Here is a 17,880-nt window from a genome sequence, read left to right as displayed (position 1 = left end):
CGGCAAATGTATGTAAATGAACGCTGAGAACCCTTCTTACGCTCTCGTACGCACACGTATCAGCGACAATCAATGACCCCCTCATTTTCGCGACCTGATCGCTTCATATCCGTGACGAACGCATTATCGGTTTACCTGGCGGCCAGTAACGGAGCCATAAATCGGCCCCTCCGCCGTGGCGCGCCGAGCGAACCGGCGACCGACCGGTCGCTCGGTCCGGCGAGAAAGAGAAGCGGCGCGCTACCTTCATGGCAATGGATTTATTGGCAAAGGTTTGCCGTTTGAGAAACAAAATGGCGATGGCTGCACAGCGCTATACATAGTACCTTAATAGTGAATATTAATTATAGGACGCATGCATCTTACGCGCGAGAATCCTTAGGGATACGGCTCCATCGTACAGCATGTGACGGAACGCCTTAGATATGTGTACATCATACGGCTACTGATAAAATAGAATGATCGAGGCGTCACTTACGTAGTCTACAAACATGAGCAATACACGAGGGATATCCGTATACAGACTGTTCGCGGAGCCGACGTGCCGCATGCTCGTCTCGGTCAGCTTCGACTGCTTCGAGCTCGGCCTTTCCGTGAAAGCGTCCTGGCGAATCGGGCGAGCGGCGGCGCGACAGTTCCGGAACAGCCTGTGCATGCTTCTCGCGAGCTTCATGGTGTAACGTCACTCGCGGCTTAACACAAGTATGGCTCGCTCGATATTGCATGGCGAGAGGAACTATCTCAAAGGACTGAGGTAATGAGAGAGAGAGAGAGAGAGAGAGAGAGAGAGGGAGAGAGAGGGAGAGAGAGAGAGAACGAGCTAGGTAAATGCGCTAAATCAAACAATCGATGACGAGCCACGGAGAACGGCTTTCTCGCTGATTGAGATACTTCCTTGACGCGGGACTGTCTTAGGATCTAGGTAACTTAGATCTAGGGGACGCGCAAACACGCTGCCGCGACAAGTCGGTCCGTCCATCGCAGCTGCGGGGCCCGCGGGGGTGAGCGAGGCCGGGTAGCCCCCGAGAACCTAGCGAGGCCCTGGCGGCTGCGACTTCCTCGTCTACCTCTTCATCGCAGAAGCGTGACCGCGATAAAAGCATGCGAAGAGGGGACTCTCAGTCAATCACTTGAGGGTCTGTTAACGCTAGAATCCTCGGCTCGACTTACTCGGATGCCGTCGACATCGTTGTCTCGGTGTGAAGATATTTGTTTTGAATTATCTTAAAGAGGACAATTATATTTGACCATTTTTATCAATCGATGACTAATAGAAATAATTAGTCTTTCTCATTGGATCAAGATGTAGCACATATGAAGTAGAGTGACGAAGACTTGAGCGGTATATTTTATAAGACCACACACTTGTCCGATGATAAATTTTTACGCAAAGAGCCTTGTGTGAAAAATTCATACGAAGAATGTAATTTCTCGACGCCAAGAGCGCAACAAGGAGAGTCCGAGTATTTTAGCGTTAACTGTCGCGGGACGGCGCGAATGATTCGTTAAGTCCCCTTCGGCGATTAAATTGTTTCCTTATCGACATAGGTTCACTGTCACCGGTGTAGTACCTTTCTAATATACAAATAAAGTTCGCTCTCGATTTGCATACGAGATCGCATCGCAGCGCATCGCATCGGTCGGCCGACAATCTCTGAGGTGCTGCGCTTCGCTGTTTCGAGAAGATCGACGGGGAGATTATCGGTTTTGCGGAAGGGTGTCGTGGAGTGTTTTTCGGGTAGTAAAACGAGTCCTTTTACGGTACGTGCTCAGCATGTTAAGGAATATACGCCGCTGCCTCGGCCAAAAAAATATTTTGTCGGGGCCGAGAGCCTCCGTGACGATTCGGTTCGAGATTTTCTCACCGGAGATCAAAGATCAGAGATCAGAGATCGAGGGTCCGGCTCGGGTACGTACATCCTCGACGAATACACAAAGCCGTACGGGGATTCTCGTTATTTGAGATATTCAGTTGCGAAGACGCGTATCGATATGCGAAATCGATCTCGAGTTACGAACGCGCGCCGAGGATTGCGTCAGGATTAGACGTTTCGCCTCGTCTCTGTGCGTTCGTACTAAAAAGTAAAAAAAAAAAAGAAAAAAAAAGAAGGAGAAGAAGAGAAAGAAGAAAGAAGCTCGCACGATTTCTCAGACTGATCTCACGATTGTGATACGTACAATTAGACGACGATTGTATAAATTTACCGTCGCGTTTCCAGGCAAAGAGACACCGAGAAATGAACACCGCGCGTGCGTATCGTCGGTCGCGTCGCGCACGAAATCCACGGGTATAAAAAGACCAGGCATTCCTAATGTCGTGGTTGGAAATCGTCTAAGCCGGGTGCGTGTCGTCAGCCAGGTGCAATCTCTCACGCACCGGGACGCCAAAAGCGCTTCGTTCTTGCTCCGAGGAGCCTCGCGAGTAGCCTATAAGAAAAATACCCGACAACCGCTTCGATCGGTTGCCACAATCGTCAAAGGCCATCGAGCAGAGTTGCTGCACACAAAAGTTCGTACTTTCGCCGGCCAAAGGAGTAACTTTCATCTGTCAGAGTTTCGCAATGACTGAGCATCGATTCGACTTTCGTGCGTCGGCCCCGGCCGACCTTTCGGTCCTCCGGATCGGGAACGGGTCACCTTGCTCGGACACACGCGAGCTCTTCCTTAGATCCTAAATGTCGTCCTTAAAATTAATTGTTGAGGCAGTTGAGTTGGCAAGAACAAAAGAATCAGTCGTGTTCGTCCGGTCGACGACGACGACGTCGTTGTGCCGCCACGAAGAAGCCCGCCGACTCGTCACGCTCGCCATCGTCGTCGTCAGCCCGCCCGCGATATCGGCTCCTCCCGAGGAAGTCGAGGACGTTCTTCCCTCCCCCGCGCGTTAGCGTCCAACACACTTCCTACGTCGTCCAATCTACGTCCAGGAGAAAATTCAAATGAGAGCGCGAGAGAGAGAGAGAGAGAGAGAGAGAGAGAGAGAGAGAGAGAGAGAGAGAGAGAGAGAGAGAGTCACGTGGTGGATTCCCGCAATTGCTCTCGATTGCCGGTCGACCCACGTTACGTCGGTCTCCTCCGGTCGACCTTGAAGAAATAGCGCGATCTGAGCTCTACCGCGGGGGAACATACGGACGAGGGAGAATTAGTGCGGTCGCGATGATCTTCGCAGGGTTGCGCGACGGCTCGCCGGTCGTCCTTCGTCGGTCCTTCTTCGTGGCCGTCCGCTTGCGCTCACAGCGAGAGGAACTTCTTCAAGGCGTCGTAAATGAGCTGCGGGTCGATGGTGCCGTCCGCGGTGTACCGGACGCCGCGCAAGGAGCCATCGTCGTGACTGACGATGCCGTACTCGCCCACGATGAAACCGTCCGGCGTTCTCTCCTCGACCCGGTACTTCCTGAAGTTCCTGTCCTCGACGTAGTCGACCTTGCGGCCGTCCTCAAACTCGGATGTGGCCGAAATCTCCGTGACGACCAACTGCGGGCCGTGGACGTTGCCGTTGCTGCCGACGCTCACCGACTCGTCGATCTCGTAGTTCTGCTCGTCGGGCTCACCGCCTGGTTGGCGATCTACCGGTTGGCCCTCGGAGTCGTACACCTTGCTGGGTTCTCCGTACATCTTGGCCGGCTGCGAGTAAATCTTGGCGGGCTCGGAGTACACTTTCGCCGGCTCCGAGTAGATCTTGGACGGCTCGGAGTAAACCTTCTCCGGCTCGCCATAGATCTTGGCGGGTTCGCTGTAGACCTTCGCGGGCTCGCTGTACACCTTGGCCGGCTCGCTGTAGACCTTGGCGGGCTCGCTGTACACCTTAGCCGGTTCCCCGTACACCCGCTCGGGCTCGCCGTAGACCTTGGCCGGTTCACTGTACACTTTGGCCGGCTCGTTGTACGTTCGCGTTGGCTTGTACACCTTCGACGTCTGGCTGTAGACCTTCGGGCCCGTGCGGTTGTAGATCGGCGCGTCGTAGTGGCGGGCCGCCTTGCGGTTTTGCGCCTGGAGCCGATCCGACGACATCTCCGGCGGCTCTTCGTTCAGCCCCTGAGGCTTCGAGTTCTCCACGGGAAGCTCGTAATTCTCCTCCGTCGGCAACGTGATAGCGTCCTCGTCGGCGTCGGTGCGGGTGGTTTCGTTCGACTGCTCGTCCCGACGCTTCTCCGTGAACGCGGGAGTCTGTTGGATCTGCGGCGTCATGGTGACGCGGCCGCGCCAGCTCGTCCTCGGCGACTCCTCGTCCACGGAGAACTCGCTCCTGTTGGACTCTGAGACGATGTTGCTGAGCTCCTCCGTGACGAACCGAGCCGGCAAAGGCGTCGTCATCAGCGTCGTGCTTACCGTTGTCGCGGTCGTCGTCGTCGTCGTCGTCGTCGTTGTCGTTGGAGGCGACGACAGCTTGGCGTTGCCGCTGTTGCTCTCACCGAGCCTCACCGTGCTTCTGCTCGCTGGGTCTCTGGTGACTTCTCTGCTCACCGGAGACTCTAAACTCGGCGGTCGTGTCACCACCATCGCGGCGTCCGCGCTGTCGTAATGCTCGACGCGCACTTTATACGGCGTCGCCTCGACCGTGGATGTGACGCTGACGCCGATCACCTTCTGCCGGCTGACGGCTTTGCCGGTGGCGTTGGCTCCAGCGTGATTGGTACCGTTCGACCTCGGGCTCGTTCGGTCTTTCAAGGTCGGCGGCGGACTCGCCATCGTCGTCGTCGTCGTCGTCGTCGTCGTCGTCGTCGTCGTCGCGCTAGTCGGCGTCAGACGCGTCGATCTTACGCCGCCTGGCGTGCTCAGGTCGTCGATCAACGACGCCAGATTCTGTTGCCGGTTCTCCAGCGTCCTCTGACTTATGGGGTAGAAGCGGACGACTTCCTCGCGGCCGCTCGGCGGCCTCGACACCACCGGACGCACGTTGGGGTTCCGAGATATCCGGTAGATCGACGCCTCGTGCTGGTGCGACTCGGCGGTCGCGCTGTCGCCGTTTGGCGCCGTCGCCTGTCCTCCGCGACGGAAGCCCCCCCGTCGTCGTTGCGGTGTCGGCGCCATGGCGCCGTTTATGAAGACCGACAGGAATTCTGTGCCCGCGAGGATGTCGCTCTTTCTCGGTGGAGCGCCGCGCGCCTCCTCCCACACCAGTGCCGCCTGAAGCAGTACCTGAAAAGCACAACGGATGTTTTGATATTTTGACTGTCTTATATATTTCACTAATAGGAGTTTATATACAATTCCCTGTGATAAAAGAGACGCACACTATTTCTCTCGAAATTTCTTGGAGTCTCTCATCCCTCTCTCTCTCTCTCTCTCTCTCTCTTCCTCTCCCTCTCTCTCTCTCTCTCTCTCTCTCTCTCTCTCTCTCTCTCACACTAAAAACGACGGAAAATTTCAAAGTTCGAAGCGACGATGGGAACAACGTCGTTCAGGAGGATTACAAGAATAAATGCTTGATTCTCGTTCAGTTCTCAATGGGGAAATATCCACTCAACGATTCAATTTCCACGATTGAAATTCCGCAATCGGAGATTCCGCTCTAAATAGGCGGGAAAAATCATGCGAATCCGAATAATTTGACTGTCGTTCTGTTTTCCAGCTGAATTTTTACTCGTGGAAATTACAAAAAAAATGGAGCTTTCGATTGTAGAACATCATTGATTGCGATAACGCGGACAGGCAGCTTACTAGGCGTTCAATTTGTCTTGTCAATTGTCAGCTGGCGAGACGGATAAACAATAACGCGCAAATGAAGCCATACCGACGTCCAGGCCGCCATAACATTCAGGCGAATGATCGGCGAGAGCAAGGCGACTGGCGCCGTTTATAGGATGTCGCATTTTAGTTTCGCACCTTTTGCGCCGTCGTTAAACGCGCTCGCGGAATCAGCGAACAAGCTCGCGGAGTACTTTATCCCTCTCCGCCGAAAGAGCAGGAAAACAAAACGCGAACGGCGGGCGATAAACCGTTTTTATGCGCTTCGCGTTTCAGATACACGAAGGACGCGATGCAGGTGCGCGCATCGAGCGATTTTTCTTTTTCCTTCTTTTTTTTTTCGTTTTAGTCGCCGGCACCCTGTGCCGCTCGTAAAGTTCACCTCGAAAGACACGCCGGCCGCTCTCCCGATGAAAATCGCCAACATTTTTACGCGGACTCGTACGTCGTGAATTTCGCGACTCGGCTTCGGCTCGTGTGTTACTTCCTGTTCTCGCTCACATCGGGATTCTCTCGATTGCACGACACTCGAGCACGCGTAGGCAACGACGAGGAAAAAAGACGAATCCGACTCGTTCGGACGATCCATTTATGGGATCGCAATTAACCCTTTGACACTCTTTCAACTTCTCGGAGCGGAATTTCATCCGACATCGAGTGTTTCTTCCGCTCAAATAGAATGAATTCTCAATTTTGAAGAATCCTGCTGATCTTCGCTCGTTTCAAACAAGATTCCACTTCAGACATTTTGGGAAATAAATGCGTGCGTTTCTATTACATATGGTGTTTTCGGTCTCGGTGAACCATCTAAAAGATGTCGTATAACAAATAAACTATACGCATTACAGACAACAATGTGGAGTAAAATCACAAGTAACTGGCAATTACTCTCAGTCAGTTTTCGACACTCTGTCACGGGAATTTTTCAAGTATTATGACGCATGTGAATTCATCAGTTATTTTTGATTATTAACTAATTATTATTTTAATTAAATTTGAATCCCCACGCCCCTCTTAACGCTCTTTGATAAGAGCTCCGGGCAGAGAGCTGTCGGCTGGACATTTATCCAATCTTCGCCAATGATTTACAGCCTTACATTTTGCATCCGTCGACGACGACGCGTCGATTGAAGGCTTAACAGGATCTCGAAACTTGCAGGTTGTAACGCTATTTAAAGCTCCGTTATAGACTTTTGACGGGGCCGACGATATTCGATTTATCTGCAACGTCCCGTGACTCTCAGCTCCGCGGATGAATTACGCGTTGCCCAAACAAGGCAGATAGTTATCCGTCCGCTGCCGGATTTTTAGCCGCTAGCTTATCGATCCCGTTCTTAATCGATTTCCAATGATCGGCCGCCCTGGCTCCCGATATAATAAGATACACGGCCATCGCGAGTGTGCGTAATAAGATACCTCGGATGCTCGAGTTCCTTGTAACCGCGACCTTGACGAATCGCAGGTAAGGGAGCCAGCGTCCACGAATACGATATTTATGAGCGAGCGGACGGTCTCTATCGGGATCTGCGGCGCGCGAGGTGGGCGAGGTTATCGTCCAAACGCAGCGATCCCCGCGTCTAATAATGCCGGAACCATTACGCGCTCGGCTTTGCATTTGCAAACAATGGGGAGCGTCGCCCGCCCGATACGAAGATCGACGATCAAAGGCGAAGCACAGCGCGTGCGACTTGAGAACCTCCAGCTGAAAACCGCAACCTGGTGAGCCCAACGTCTCACACGAGCCGGCGATCAACGTTTCTGCAAGGTGCGAGAGAGTCCAGTTTATATACTAGAGATGTGCGAATCGAATCGAATCGAATCTCATTTTTTTAATTCGAATTCGAATCGAATCTATGAAATTTCATTCGAATTCGAATCGAATCGAATCATTAAAAAATTTAACATGACTATTAAACATGTACATAATGATGGAAGGTTTTAATATGAAAGGGGATATTGATATTGTGATATCATTTTAAAGTAAAATATATATTTAAATATTTAAAGTAATTTATAATTAAGTTATTGATTATAAATTAAGTTAATTACAAGTTAAGGGTTCAAACATACAGGCCCAGATGTCTCGTTTTGTACTTGATGCATGCAAATATAATGCACGCTAATATATTTGATTCGTAATTGAATCTTCGTTTCGAAATTTTCGAATTATTCGGACTCGAATCATAGGGATTCAGATTCGAATCGAATCGAATTACATTAGATTCGATTCGATTCGAATTCGAATAGTTCGCACATCTCTATTATATGCATACACATATATTATATATATACGTATATATATATATATATATATACAAAATAGGGGAAGACGATGTTTCATTATCCGTCCACATTCTTGCAGAGGCCACGTCGCGGTTGAAGAATCCCGTGACTGTTTACGCATTGGTATCGCGAACCTTGAAGCAATTTCAGCGGCTTTTCCTCGCCACCGATGATACCTGCATCTGAAACGTACGTATCCGTACGGAGGCAATTTATATTCATATGTCCTGATTATAGTCATCGTCGATGGGGCCTACGTGACTGCGGTCATGCGAAGCCGAGCGATGGGTTCCGCTTCGGCAACAACGCGCGCGGTCTCAGCCGCGGAAACAACATTCGCGACATTTCAGCGGCGGGGAGGAAGAGAGACGAACGGTCGCGTTCGCCCGTGATCGCGCCGGTAAAAATTGATGCCCGAAGTTATCGGACGCCGACAAAGCCCGTCCTCCACTCAAGAGGGAGAAATCCGAGGCGCCGCGCGAAAGGACGTTCCTCCGAGCGCTGTGGAACACGGCGGCAAGGAGCGCGGGTGACCCTCGCGGTCGTAACATTGCGAGCGTTTTAAAGCGAGTTTCGACGCTCGTCCTGACGGCAATTAGCCGTGCGCGCTTCTCACGTGCCGACGGGCCCGCGTCCCGGAGATAGCGACCGCCGGCGCGCGAACATAAACGCCTAATTTATCCCTTATTACGCGATTGCCCGGCGACATGCGCCGCGCACACCGAGAGAAAGGATGCGCAGGGAGAAGTTGAGACGCGCGCATGGGCGTCGCAAGGGGCGCGTAAAGGGACGACGCATCGTCCTTTCGCGCGTCCCCGTGCCAGGAGCACGAATGTCGAATCGGCTCGTGTAAGAACATTGTGCATTTACTTTGTGTGTGTGTGTGTGTGTGTGTGTTACTTCGGCTGAAATTCTTTTCTCATATACGTTTCTCGCTTTTACTTATAATTTATTAGCTTGTAATTTCATACCTTTTAAACGCGTCAGATGCGTCACCTTCAGGCTTTCATACGTGTAAGGAAAACATTCGGATTTGCGGTGAAGTGATTTCGGACTTTTCAGGTACGCGACGAGACGATTGTATCTTTATGCCGTTATAATTTTACGAAGCGACGTTTTGATCTGTGATCTTTTGCGCATACATTGCTTTGTAAAATTATATATTCGATGAAACACCGTCGTTTCACTTTACCTGGGAAATCCGAGATTGTTTGTTACACAAAGCAAAATAGCTGAAGAATAGAGACGCTCCTCTAAGAACTTTAATCGAACGACTTTCTAATATCAACCCTTTGTAAAGGGTGTCGTTGTTGTCAAGGGAAGCTGCACAAAGTCCTTTATGAAATTCGCTTTTAAATTTAAATTTAAATCTAAATATAATTACATAGGCAGCTTTGCAAAATTTAAAGCCTAATTTAAAGCCCGAAAAGTACCGCGGTGTCATTCGAGTTTGACAAAAAATTTTCTACGGTGTTCCCATCTTCTCTCTTTCTCCTCTTCTCTCTCATAAAAATCGCCAAATATAAATTTCTATAAAATACGAAAAAGTTTGAGATACAAATATAAAACAAAACTGACCAAAAACAAAAATATAAGATATAATACACGTTTAGTAGTCAATCGGATATTTGGACTCGAGTGAAACTGAAACCTCGAGAGCGAGCAGGAGTGACAAAGTCTCGAGCTCCGACAGACTTTCGGGAAACGACGCCCATGCAACCCCCTAAAATCCCGACGACGTTCGCGAGCCGAGATAAGCGCGAACGTGTTTTAGGATATTTAAGACGACGTGCCGAGAATTATTTCAAGTCGCACAAAGAGGCGCGAAATCGCGCCACGGCCGATATTAACGTCAGCGGAATTAGTCCCGCGGACATCCTACTTTCAATTAGCTATCAGCGCACTTGACCCGACAATGCGCGCGTATCTCGCCACGCGCATTTAATGCCGCTGTTACGTGACGGAGCCGCGTGAGGAGCGAGCGAGAGGAGAGGAGACAGCGCTGCTTTCCTTCGCGAGGATCCTTATGCGGGTCACAGCGGTGTAAAATCCCCCCGCGACTCTGGTAAACTTAAAAGCACTCGGGACCTCTCGTGTCCGATTTTATTGCCGGCTTCTCTGTCGCACCGCTCCGCAGCCCGCCGCGGATTTGTGCGGCTCCGGGAAGGTCGCCGCCGTCCTTGCCACCACGACCCAAGTGATGGTTCGTCTTGGCAAAGATCAGTAAGATTAAACGCACCCACGTGTCGAGCATCGCACGGGCCCTGCGGATCTACCCGGCGACTTTTAACAGCAGCGTCGTTATCACGTCGTCGTTGCGTAGGTGCGACCTGTAGTGGAAAAAATGCACGATAACGGTAACGACGAACGGTAACGGTAACATCTTCGAAAGTTGAAGAAAGTCGGGTGCTCTTGTCTTATTATTAACGTTATTCGTTATTTAGTCCAGATCTTCTGTAGCTTCTAACACGGAGAAAAATATCAGAAATATCCGATTGTTAATTCTGTTATCCGATCAAATATCCGATTTAATACACCGAATATTTGGTCGGGTAACGAAATTAACAATCGGATATTTCTGATATTTTTCTCAGTGCACGGCAGTTTCCTCGTTACACTGCGTTGCGTATTTCCCTCTCTCTCTCTCTCTCTCTCTCTCTCTCTCTCTAACACATTGCAGCGCAACGACAACAAAGTTGAAAGCTACAGGATAAACCCAGCGGATCCGGACGCACGACGAACGATCGATTGACGAATGGCGGAAGCAATGGACTCTATCCTGATGGCAAGAGGGCAACTTTGGCCCGTCATTTAATATCAAAACCGGCCGTACGCGCGGCTTCATCGCGGTGGAAAGAGCGCGTGCTTGCAATTCGTGCCTTCGATTTTCGCAAGTGCTTTCTTGCACAATCGCAGCAACCGCGGCAACCTTTCATTCTCTTCGGCTTTATGCGCTGCTCGGTTTCTTGAAATCCTAGCGACGGGATACCGGCTCCGTCGGATTTTTACCGCCGCGGATCCTGGAGCGCGGACGCGCGGAGCGCGCGCATGAGAAGCCGCTACTGACGCTCGTGTCGCGTTCCTCGGCAACAGCAGGAGAAACGTAGGTGCAGAGAAAGGGCGGGGTACACACACAGTGTGGGAGACTGTGTGGCTGCAGGAGGGCTGCGCGGGGAGGGATCCGCGCGGCGTGGCGTGGGTGTGCGCACCGCGACGGCTACTTTACGATGCACGCGGCGGTGCATTATTTTCGCCCGGTTTCGCCGTCGTCGGCGACGCTTTTCACTCGGACGCTGCGGACGTCGCGTGGTCAACGTAGAATTGCATAACGACGGAACTGAGCGGGAATAAAACAAAGCGAAGGGCGAGGAGGTCCAACGGGAAGAAGAAAGGGGGAAGAGAGAGAGAGAGAGAGAGAGAAAACTGTAATGTTCGCTCGCGCTTGGTCGAGTCAGCGCCGAATCAGAGCCGGACGCTTCAAGTCGCGCGCGAGTATCCGTCCGGCCCGGTGATTTCTTTTATTAACGACCCCTCTCCCCCACCCCGCTCCTCAGCCGGACGATTATTTCGCGGCGATTTACCGCGCGCGCACTCGCGCGGCCGGACTTTATCCCCGCGCCCGCGCCTTTATTACTTATCCGCGTCCCTCGCGCTTGCGAAACGGAAGGCAGAGTGGCGGAGGAGGACTGAGAGGAGTCATACTCCGAATAAAGCGGCCGATCCGCAGAACCGGTATCACCGGTGCTATACTCTCGCACAGTCCGGTGGCTGGAAACGCGCGCGCGTAGAGCATAGACGACGGCGCTCTCGCTCGTCGCGCGTCGATCGATAGGAAAGAAACGTCGCGCGATATCGCGCGGGACATCCGTATTTCCGCGTCGCGTCTCGTACCCTTCGTTGAAGCCTTCCTCGAGTGGAACTTGGCAGGAATCTTCAGTCTCCCGCGCGCGCACGAGGTGTCCTATAAATTAAAGCCGCGGAATTAACGGAGCAGCGCGCGCGAGTCTCGGCAATCTTGGCCCGGCAATTTGCCGAGATGATATATTAGCGGCTGTGCGCTCGCGCGCGTCGTCGTCGTCGACAAGGCGCTAAAACCGCGAAGGATTCTTTTCCGGCCCCGAACTCTCGCGGATCGCCGGGTTAAAGTTCAAGTCTCTCGCGGCCACGCGCGTATGTTACGCGCCCGGTGCGTGTACGCGCGCGCCGGACAAAAAGGAGCCCGCAGGCGACGTGTTAAACGGTCGCTCCGGCCGCTGCGGCCGGCTAATTCTTTACGGGAGATTAATATTCGCCCCGGGACGATTATCGATGGCGAACGCGTATCGGGATTAATCACACTGTCTTCGGCTCGTTGCCATAAATCGACCAGCGCCGTCGCGAAAACGGCCTATAAATATGCATAGGATTAATATCGGCCGATTTATAATGGCGGCCGCGGCGAGATGTTAAGAGGTGTGAGCGCGCGCGCGCGCCGGACTGGTCGGCCGAATAGAGAACGGTTTCCTGTTGAAAGGAGAACACGTACTGTCATGTGGACACCCTCCCACCCTCCCCTCCTCCCCCCCCCCTCCTGAGTGGCTGAGGTCATTCGCGAGCCGAGTCATTCGCGCGCGCGTGTACGTCGAAACGTATCTCGCGCGTTCTCACTCGAGCGCATTCTTATAATCGATGCATCCCACGCGGCAGCGTCGTTTATTAAATGAAAGAGCGATGATCGCCGCTCGTATTACGAGAGAGACGCTTAATACGCGCGATGATTAATGGCCTTTTTAGCGCGGATAAATTAGACGACCGTCGCAACGAGCGCGTGCACACTCTCTCGCCGTTTCTCTCGCCGTGTCGGATTCTCTTTTCTTTCTTTCTTTCTTTCGTTCGTTCGTTTGTTCGTTCGTTCGTTCGTTCGTTCCTTCCTTCGTTCTTCCTTCTTTTCTGTTCTTTCGCCGTTATTTATCGCGCTTCGTTCATGTGTGTGCTTCTTTCGGAGATATCCTCGTTACCGAGAAGCGCAAAGTTTATCATGAGACGTCTCAACGTCCGTAATCAATTACTCGTTGTGCGCGCGCGAGATTGCTTTTATCGCGGACAATGTAGATTTTTTTTCCCTTCTGTCAGGTCGGACTCGGTCACGATAAATTGAGCTATATCGGCGCGAACGGTATCGGGAGTAATTTGTTCTGTCACACACCGACGTACGAGATCGAGATCGATTCCACCGCGCGCTAACAAAGTCGTTATTTCTCCATATTGATTACTTTTCGTTCTTCCATTTATCACACAAATGTATCGTGTCCTCCTCCTCTTCCTCCTCCTCCTCCTTCTGCTCGACTCCTCCCAGAGTCGGAAGAGGCGAGCGTTAGTCCTGGATCGCAGATGCTGGAAGTCGCGTTACGGAGAACGACGCGTATTCGATGCTGAGTCATTGAAAATCTGTGAGCCATGAGCGGTCGGTAATTGCAGGGTTGCTCGACGCAGCGGAGATAGTGCAATAAAGCTATCAGCTGACTCTAGCTCACGCTCATGAATAGATTCTGCAGTTAAAACCGATCAATCGCTGAAATGTCTGACGTTGCAAATGTAACAAGCTTTGTTTCCGGCGCAACGACTTCCAACAGCAACACCTGAACGCCGTCTTTAAAACGAGTCTCACGTTCGTTTTTTCTTCGATAGTGCGACAAAATGTTGTTATTTATTTATCTCTCGCAGTGCGCCCGCGAACGGGTGAACATTTATCGGCGTTATTGGCGTCTTGTAATATTACGAGTTGGCAGATGTTCACGCGCGTATATTTCGTCTCTCCGCGGTATTTCTCGAAGATGATTACTTTATAGTATTTCCTTCCTCGGTGCTCGGTCCGAGCACGTTTGGATTGATCGCGCGCAGGACCGATCAACACGCCGGGACGCCCTCGGTGCGCCGCTTGAAGGTGAACGTACCTGGAACGAAGTCAATGAGATCGACTCGGCGAGACGATCGATCCGTGTTCCGAATACGTTTCCATGACATTGACGGCACGACTTAATAACGAACGTAGGAATTCGCGTGGGTATCGCGGAGCGCAGAGACGACGTTCATGAGACGACGTTGGCCGGGAGAGGATTGATCCGATGATACCGGACGAGTAATAAACAATATGCAGGTGCGGCTCGTCTTAAACGACAATCTCGTCATCGCGAAAGAATCACGGATTTGAGCAGACGCAGGTGGGCGCGAGTTAATGCCTTCGCCCTCGTTCCGGCGTGCTTCCAGCGTCCCTTCGTGCGAGTAGGACCTACCACGTCCTACTTTCGGCCGGCTGGAAGACGACGGTTTTTCTCTGCGCCTGATACCAGATCTTGTCCAACGCACATGTGGCTTCCGAATTGCACTGACTCGCGATGAGTACCTTATAAAGTCTTGTAATTCATACCTGTTAAAGCGACCTGTTAAAACCTTAAATTCGTATCTTATATCTGTGCACAGTCGTGGCTATAATTTACAATTCATTAACTCAATCAACAGTTTATGTCCACACACAAGTCCATCTCTTAGATACAATCGTGTGTCACGGCTGGATCTTGCGAAAGATACGTTCTCGACCCATTGAACGCTGCTTTCCATCCGCCTGCAACTTTCATTCACGCGACCGATAATTTATTAATCGTATTTCTAATGGGGATTCTAATGAGCGAGCAGATAAAAACAAGACACGACAGGTATCCGTGTTGCTGGACAGACGGCGCGCTAATTCGCCGCGCTGTCGGCCGGTTAAGAGCAATTTACACTCTGTTGTTTTTATCCGCTCTGAGCAAGCTTTTTAATCCGGCGGCTGCAAACTTTTTCTTAGACAGATACATTAGGTTATTCCTATTTTTCCTTATTTTATTCCCGGTCCAAAATTTAGGACTCGTTGGTGAAAACGAGCTTTCTCTCCGGCTCGATTTTTACTCGTTGAAATTCTGAATTCGCTGAAGCGAATTAAGAAGCTCGTTCGCGAAGCGAATAAAAGCGCGCAAGGCATCTTTCAGAAATGCGTGTTCTCGCTGCTTTGCGGACGCTCTCCTCGCGTGCATCCGGTCCCGAGTCCGTCAGCACGTGAAGCACGTGATCGAAGGATCGTACGCGAGCGGTACGCGAAGGAAACGACGTGAGCGCATATCGCAGGTTCTGAGGAATCTGCGAAAGAGGTCGATCGACACACACGCGCACGCAAGGTTGCCGCTGGGCGTGGTGCGCGAGGTGCACGTACGAATCCGCCGCCGACATTGCGCAGACGTAAGGGCGAGGTGCGAAAGGGGGTAATAAAACTGATGCATATCGGGAGATCTCTGTAAAGGGAATGAGAAACTGTGCGCCCGTTCTTTCATCGCACCCGATTGCCCACGTAACATTACGCGCGATCCCCGCAATTTCGCGCGTTAACTTCTCACACTTAACGAAACATTCTTCATCCTCGGCAGTCCGAAACGCCGTCTTTATCGCCGCGGGATCGCCTACCATGCCTAAGATACATTTTTACCACGACACGAGCGCGCTTGCGTCCTGGTATCCCCCGATAATAACACGGGAATTACGCGTACGTTCTCACGCTTCTCTCGCCGCTTACTTCTGAAATTACGACGACGGGGGAAACGCGGCGAGCGGAATCTCCATCGTCGGGATCCGTACGAGCCGAGATAACGCGCGTGCGCGCGCGCGCGCGCGCCGCTCGAATCTATCTGTAACTTATATTTACGACGTATTATTTATGCAAATGTACGTCCCTCGCCGCGTAGCGCTCGCCCGGACGTATCATTCATAGATTTCCATGCGATTCGCCGCGATATCGAGATCGCGCTTGGCGCGCTTCACGCGAACGCGATGCGACGTATACATGTATGACACGACATCGACATGATTTTAAGAGCTCAGCGCCGAGTCGCGCGATAAGGGAGTTTGAGGGACGCGAGAGGATACGCCAAGGGAGGAACTCCTTCCGAGACTCGCGCAGGCTCAGTCGTGAATGGCTCGCGAGCGCTGAACGAAATTATGCCGAAAGCGAGCGTTATAATGCGTTACTCGCTAAAGCACGCGAATACTTCATTGTGGGACGGCTTAAATCTCTTGACTCTTGAAAATAATTCCAGGAGGTTTACGCGGATTCGCTCTTCTTGCTGCTCCTCTTCCCCTCTTTCTTTTATTTTACGCGTCATTATGCTTCATTCGTTCCCTCAGCAAGGATGACTCCGATATTATGCGAGATTATGCGAGACGCTTTCCCGCTAAATCATCGTCCTCGCGAGTGCTCATAATTGCGGCTAATTTCGCGGATCGCGATAAACGGGTCGGGTTTTTAAGCGGTTACTAAGGCGATTACGCGACTCGCTGAGGGATTTACTAATGGCGGTTAAACCTCGGTGAATTAATGCGACTTCAAAGTGATACTCGTTAAGCTTACAAAGTAACAGTATACAAATCCTTGCCGCTTTGGTGCAGCAGATTTCTGTTTCCCCTCGCATCGGTGTGCAAAATTCCACTACTCGCGATATGCGGAATTTGTCACTTTGATCATTCTGATATATACAAAAATACACACGATATAGACACGATGTAACATCGGCCTTTGTTAGCCAGTTTCTCGTTGAAACTTTAATTAGATGACGACTAATTTAATACGAGAATAATGAAACAAATTATTTACTTATTAACTATATGAATAATGAAAGAGCTATAAAGAATCGACTGTGTAGTAAATGATTATGTGACAAAATAACGACTATGAAAAATCGAATTGTACGAAAAGCTCGAAAACTAGAAGAATTCAATTTCAGCTTGGCCGAGTTTCTATCCGCGATCGTTAATTTCTAGACTATTGACGGAGAACATGCGCAACACAACATCGTTTATCCGTTTGACATATTTTCCTTCCATCAAACGTATCCTTCGATCGATATCAGATCTCCGCAGATTTATCGCGCAGTCTATTGGCAGGAGAGTCAGAGGGGTCAGTTTTTCAATGTCCGCCGAGCGAAAGTTTAACTAGCCTGCGTACGTCGACAATGCTTACACAATGGACACAGTGGCGTAATTTTGTACTCCGAGTACAAACCGCCGTAATACAAACGCCCCGGCCCTCCCACACTAAGCTGCTAAACAATTTATGTAAGAGACGCGAGCGAACGTGTTCGCGCGTTTTACAAGCGCGACACGCCGGGCGACTCTCTTACCGGGGGAACAGCGGTATTTTTAACTAGACCGTTTTGCAAACCGTTTTCGGTTGAATGTCCTACGAAAAAAGTGTCCCGCCTGAAATATCTGCAATATGTGTGAGTTGCGATAACTCACGACAAGCACGAACACTACATCAGAAATCGGAATTGGAATGAATGGCTGGGAATTAAGATTATCGGTGAGTTAATCGCTCTGTCTTAGCGTATCGCAAACTTTTAATCAGCTACCACAAAATGCTTCTCTTTTCTATCAATTTCCAGTAATTCCGCACAATGTCAATCATTTGTGATATCCAAGCAATTAAGCGTGATCAATCACTTATGATTTTCAGTAATTCTCAGATAAAAATCAATTTCATTAATTAATTATGACTTTAAAAAATTTTTACTCTTACAATTCATTTCCATTTAACATCTAATAATTTGATTTAATTTTATAACCTGACTTTACTTCTTAAATAATCTCATCAACAAACCAACCTTTCTTATCTAATGTTTAGGCTCATAAAAAATCAATTTCATTGATTCCTTAATTCGTTAATTCATTAATTAACGAACAATTCCACTTAAAAAATTTCACTTTTAGCTCACTTTTTATTGATATCTAGTGATTTAATTTGATTTAGTAACTTGATTTAATAATTTTATGTTTTATATAATCTCAACAGGGACAAATTTTTTACTCCTCCTATCCGAGTGAAAAATTTCTGAAAAAATCCGTTAAATT

General features: G+C 50.3%; 1 protein-coding gene across 1 annotated transcript in view; it reads right to left on the bottom strand.

Moving 5' to 3' along the window:
* Positions 1-245: 245 nt before the first annotated feature.
* LOC105188053 (mucin-19) overlaps positions 246-17,880 on the bottom strand; it is a 51,677-nt gene continuing 34,042 nt past the window's right edge. Inside the window, exon 2 of the mRNA XM_025303169.1 lies at positions 246-5,136. Within this exon, the coding sequence (XP_025158954.1) occupies positions 3,229-5,136 (1,908 nt within the window). The 3' untranslated portion in view covers positions 246-3,228. The remainder of the gene's footprint in view (positions 5,137-17,880) is intronic.

The sequence above is a fragment of the Harpegnathos saltator genome, unplaced genomic scaffold (assembly GCF_003227715.2).
Source record: "Harpegnathos saltator strain DR-91 unplaced genomic scaffold, Hsal_v8.6 scaffold536, whole genome shotgun sequence".
Lineage (NCBI taxonomy): Eukaryota > Metazoa > Arthropoda > Insecta > Hymenoptera > Formicidae > Harpegnathos > Harpegnathos saltator.
The sequence above is the reverse complement of the archived record's forward strand: the minus strand, read 5'-3'. Positions and strand labels throughout refer to the sequence as shown.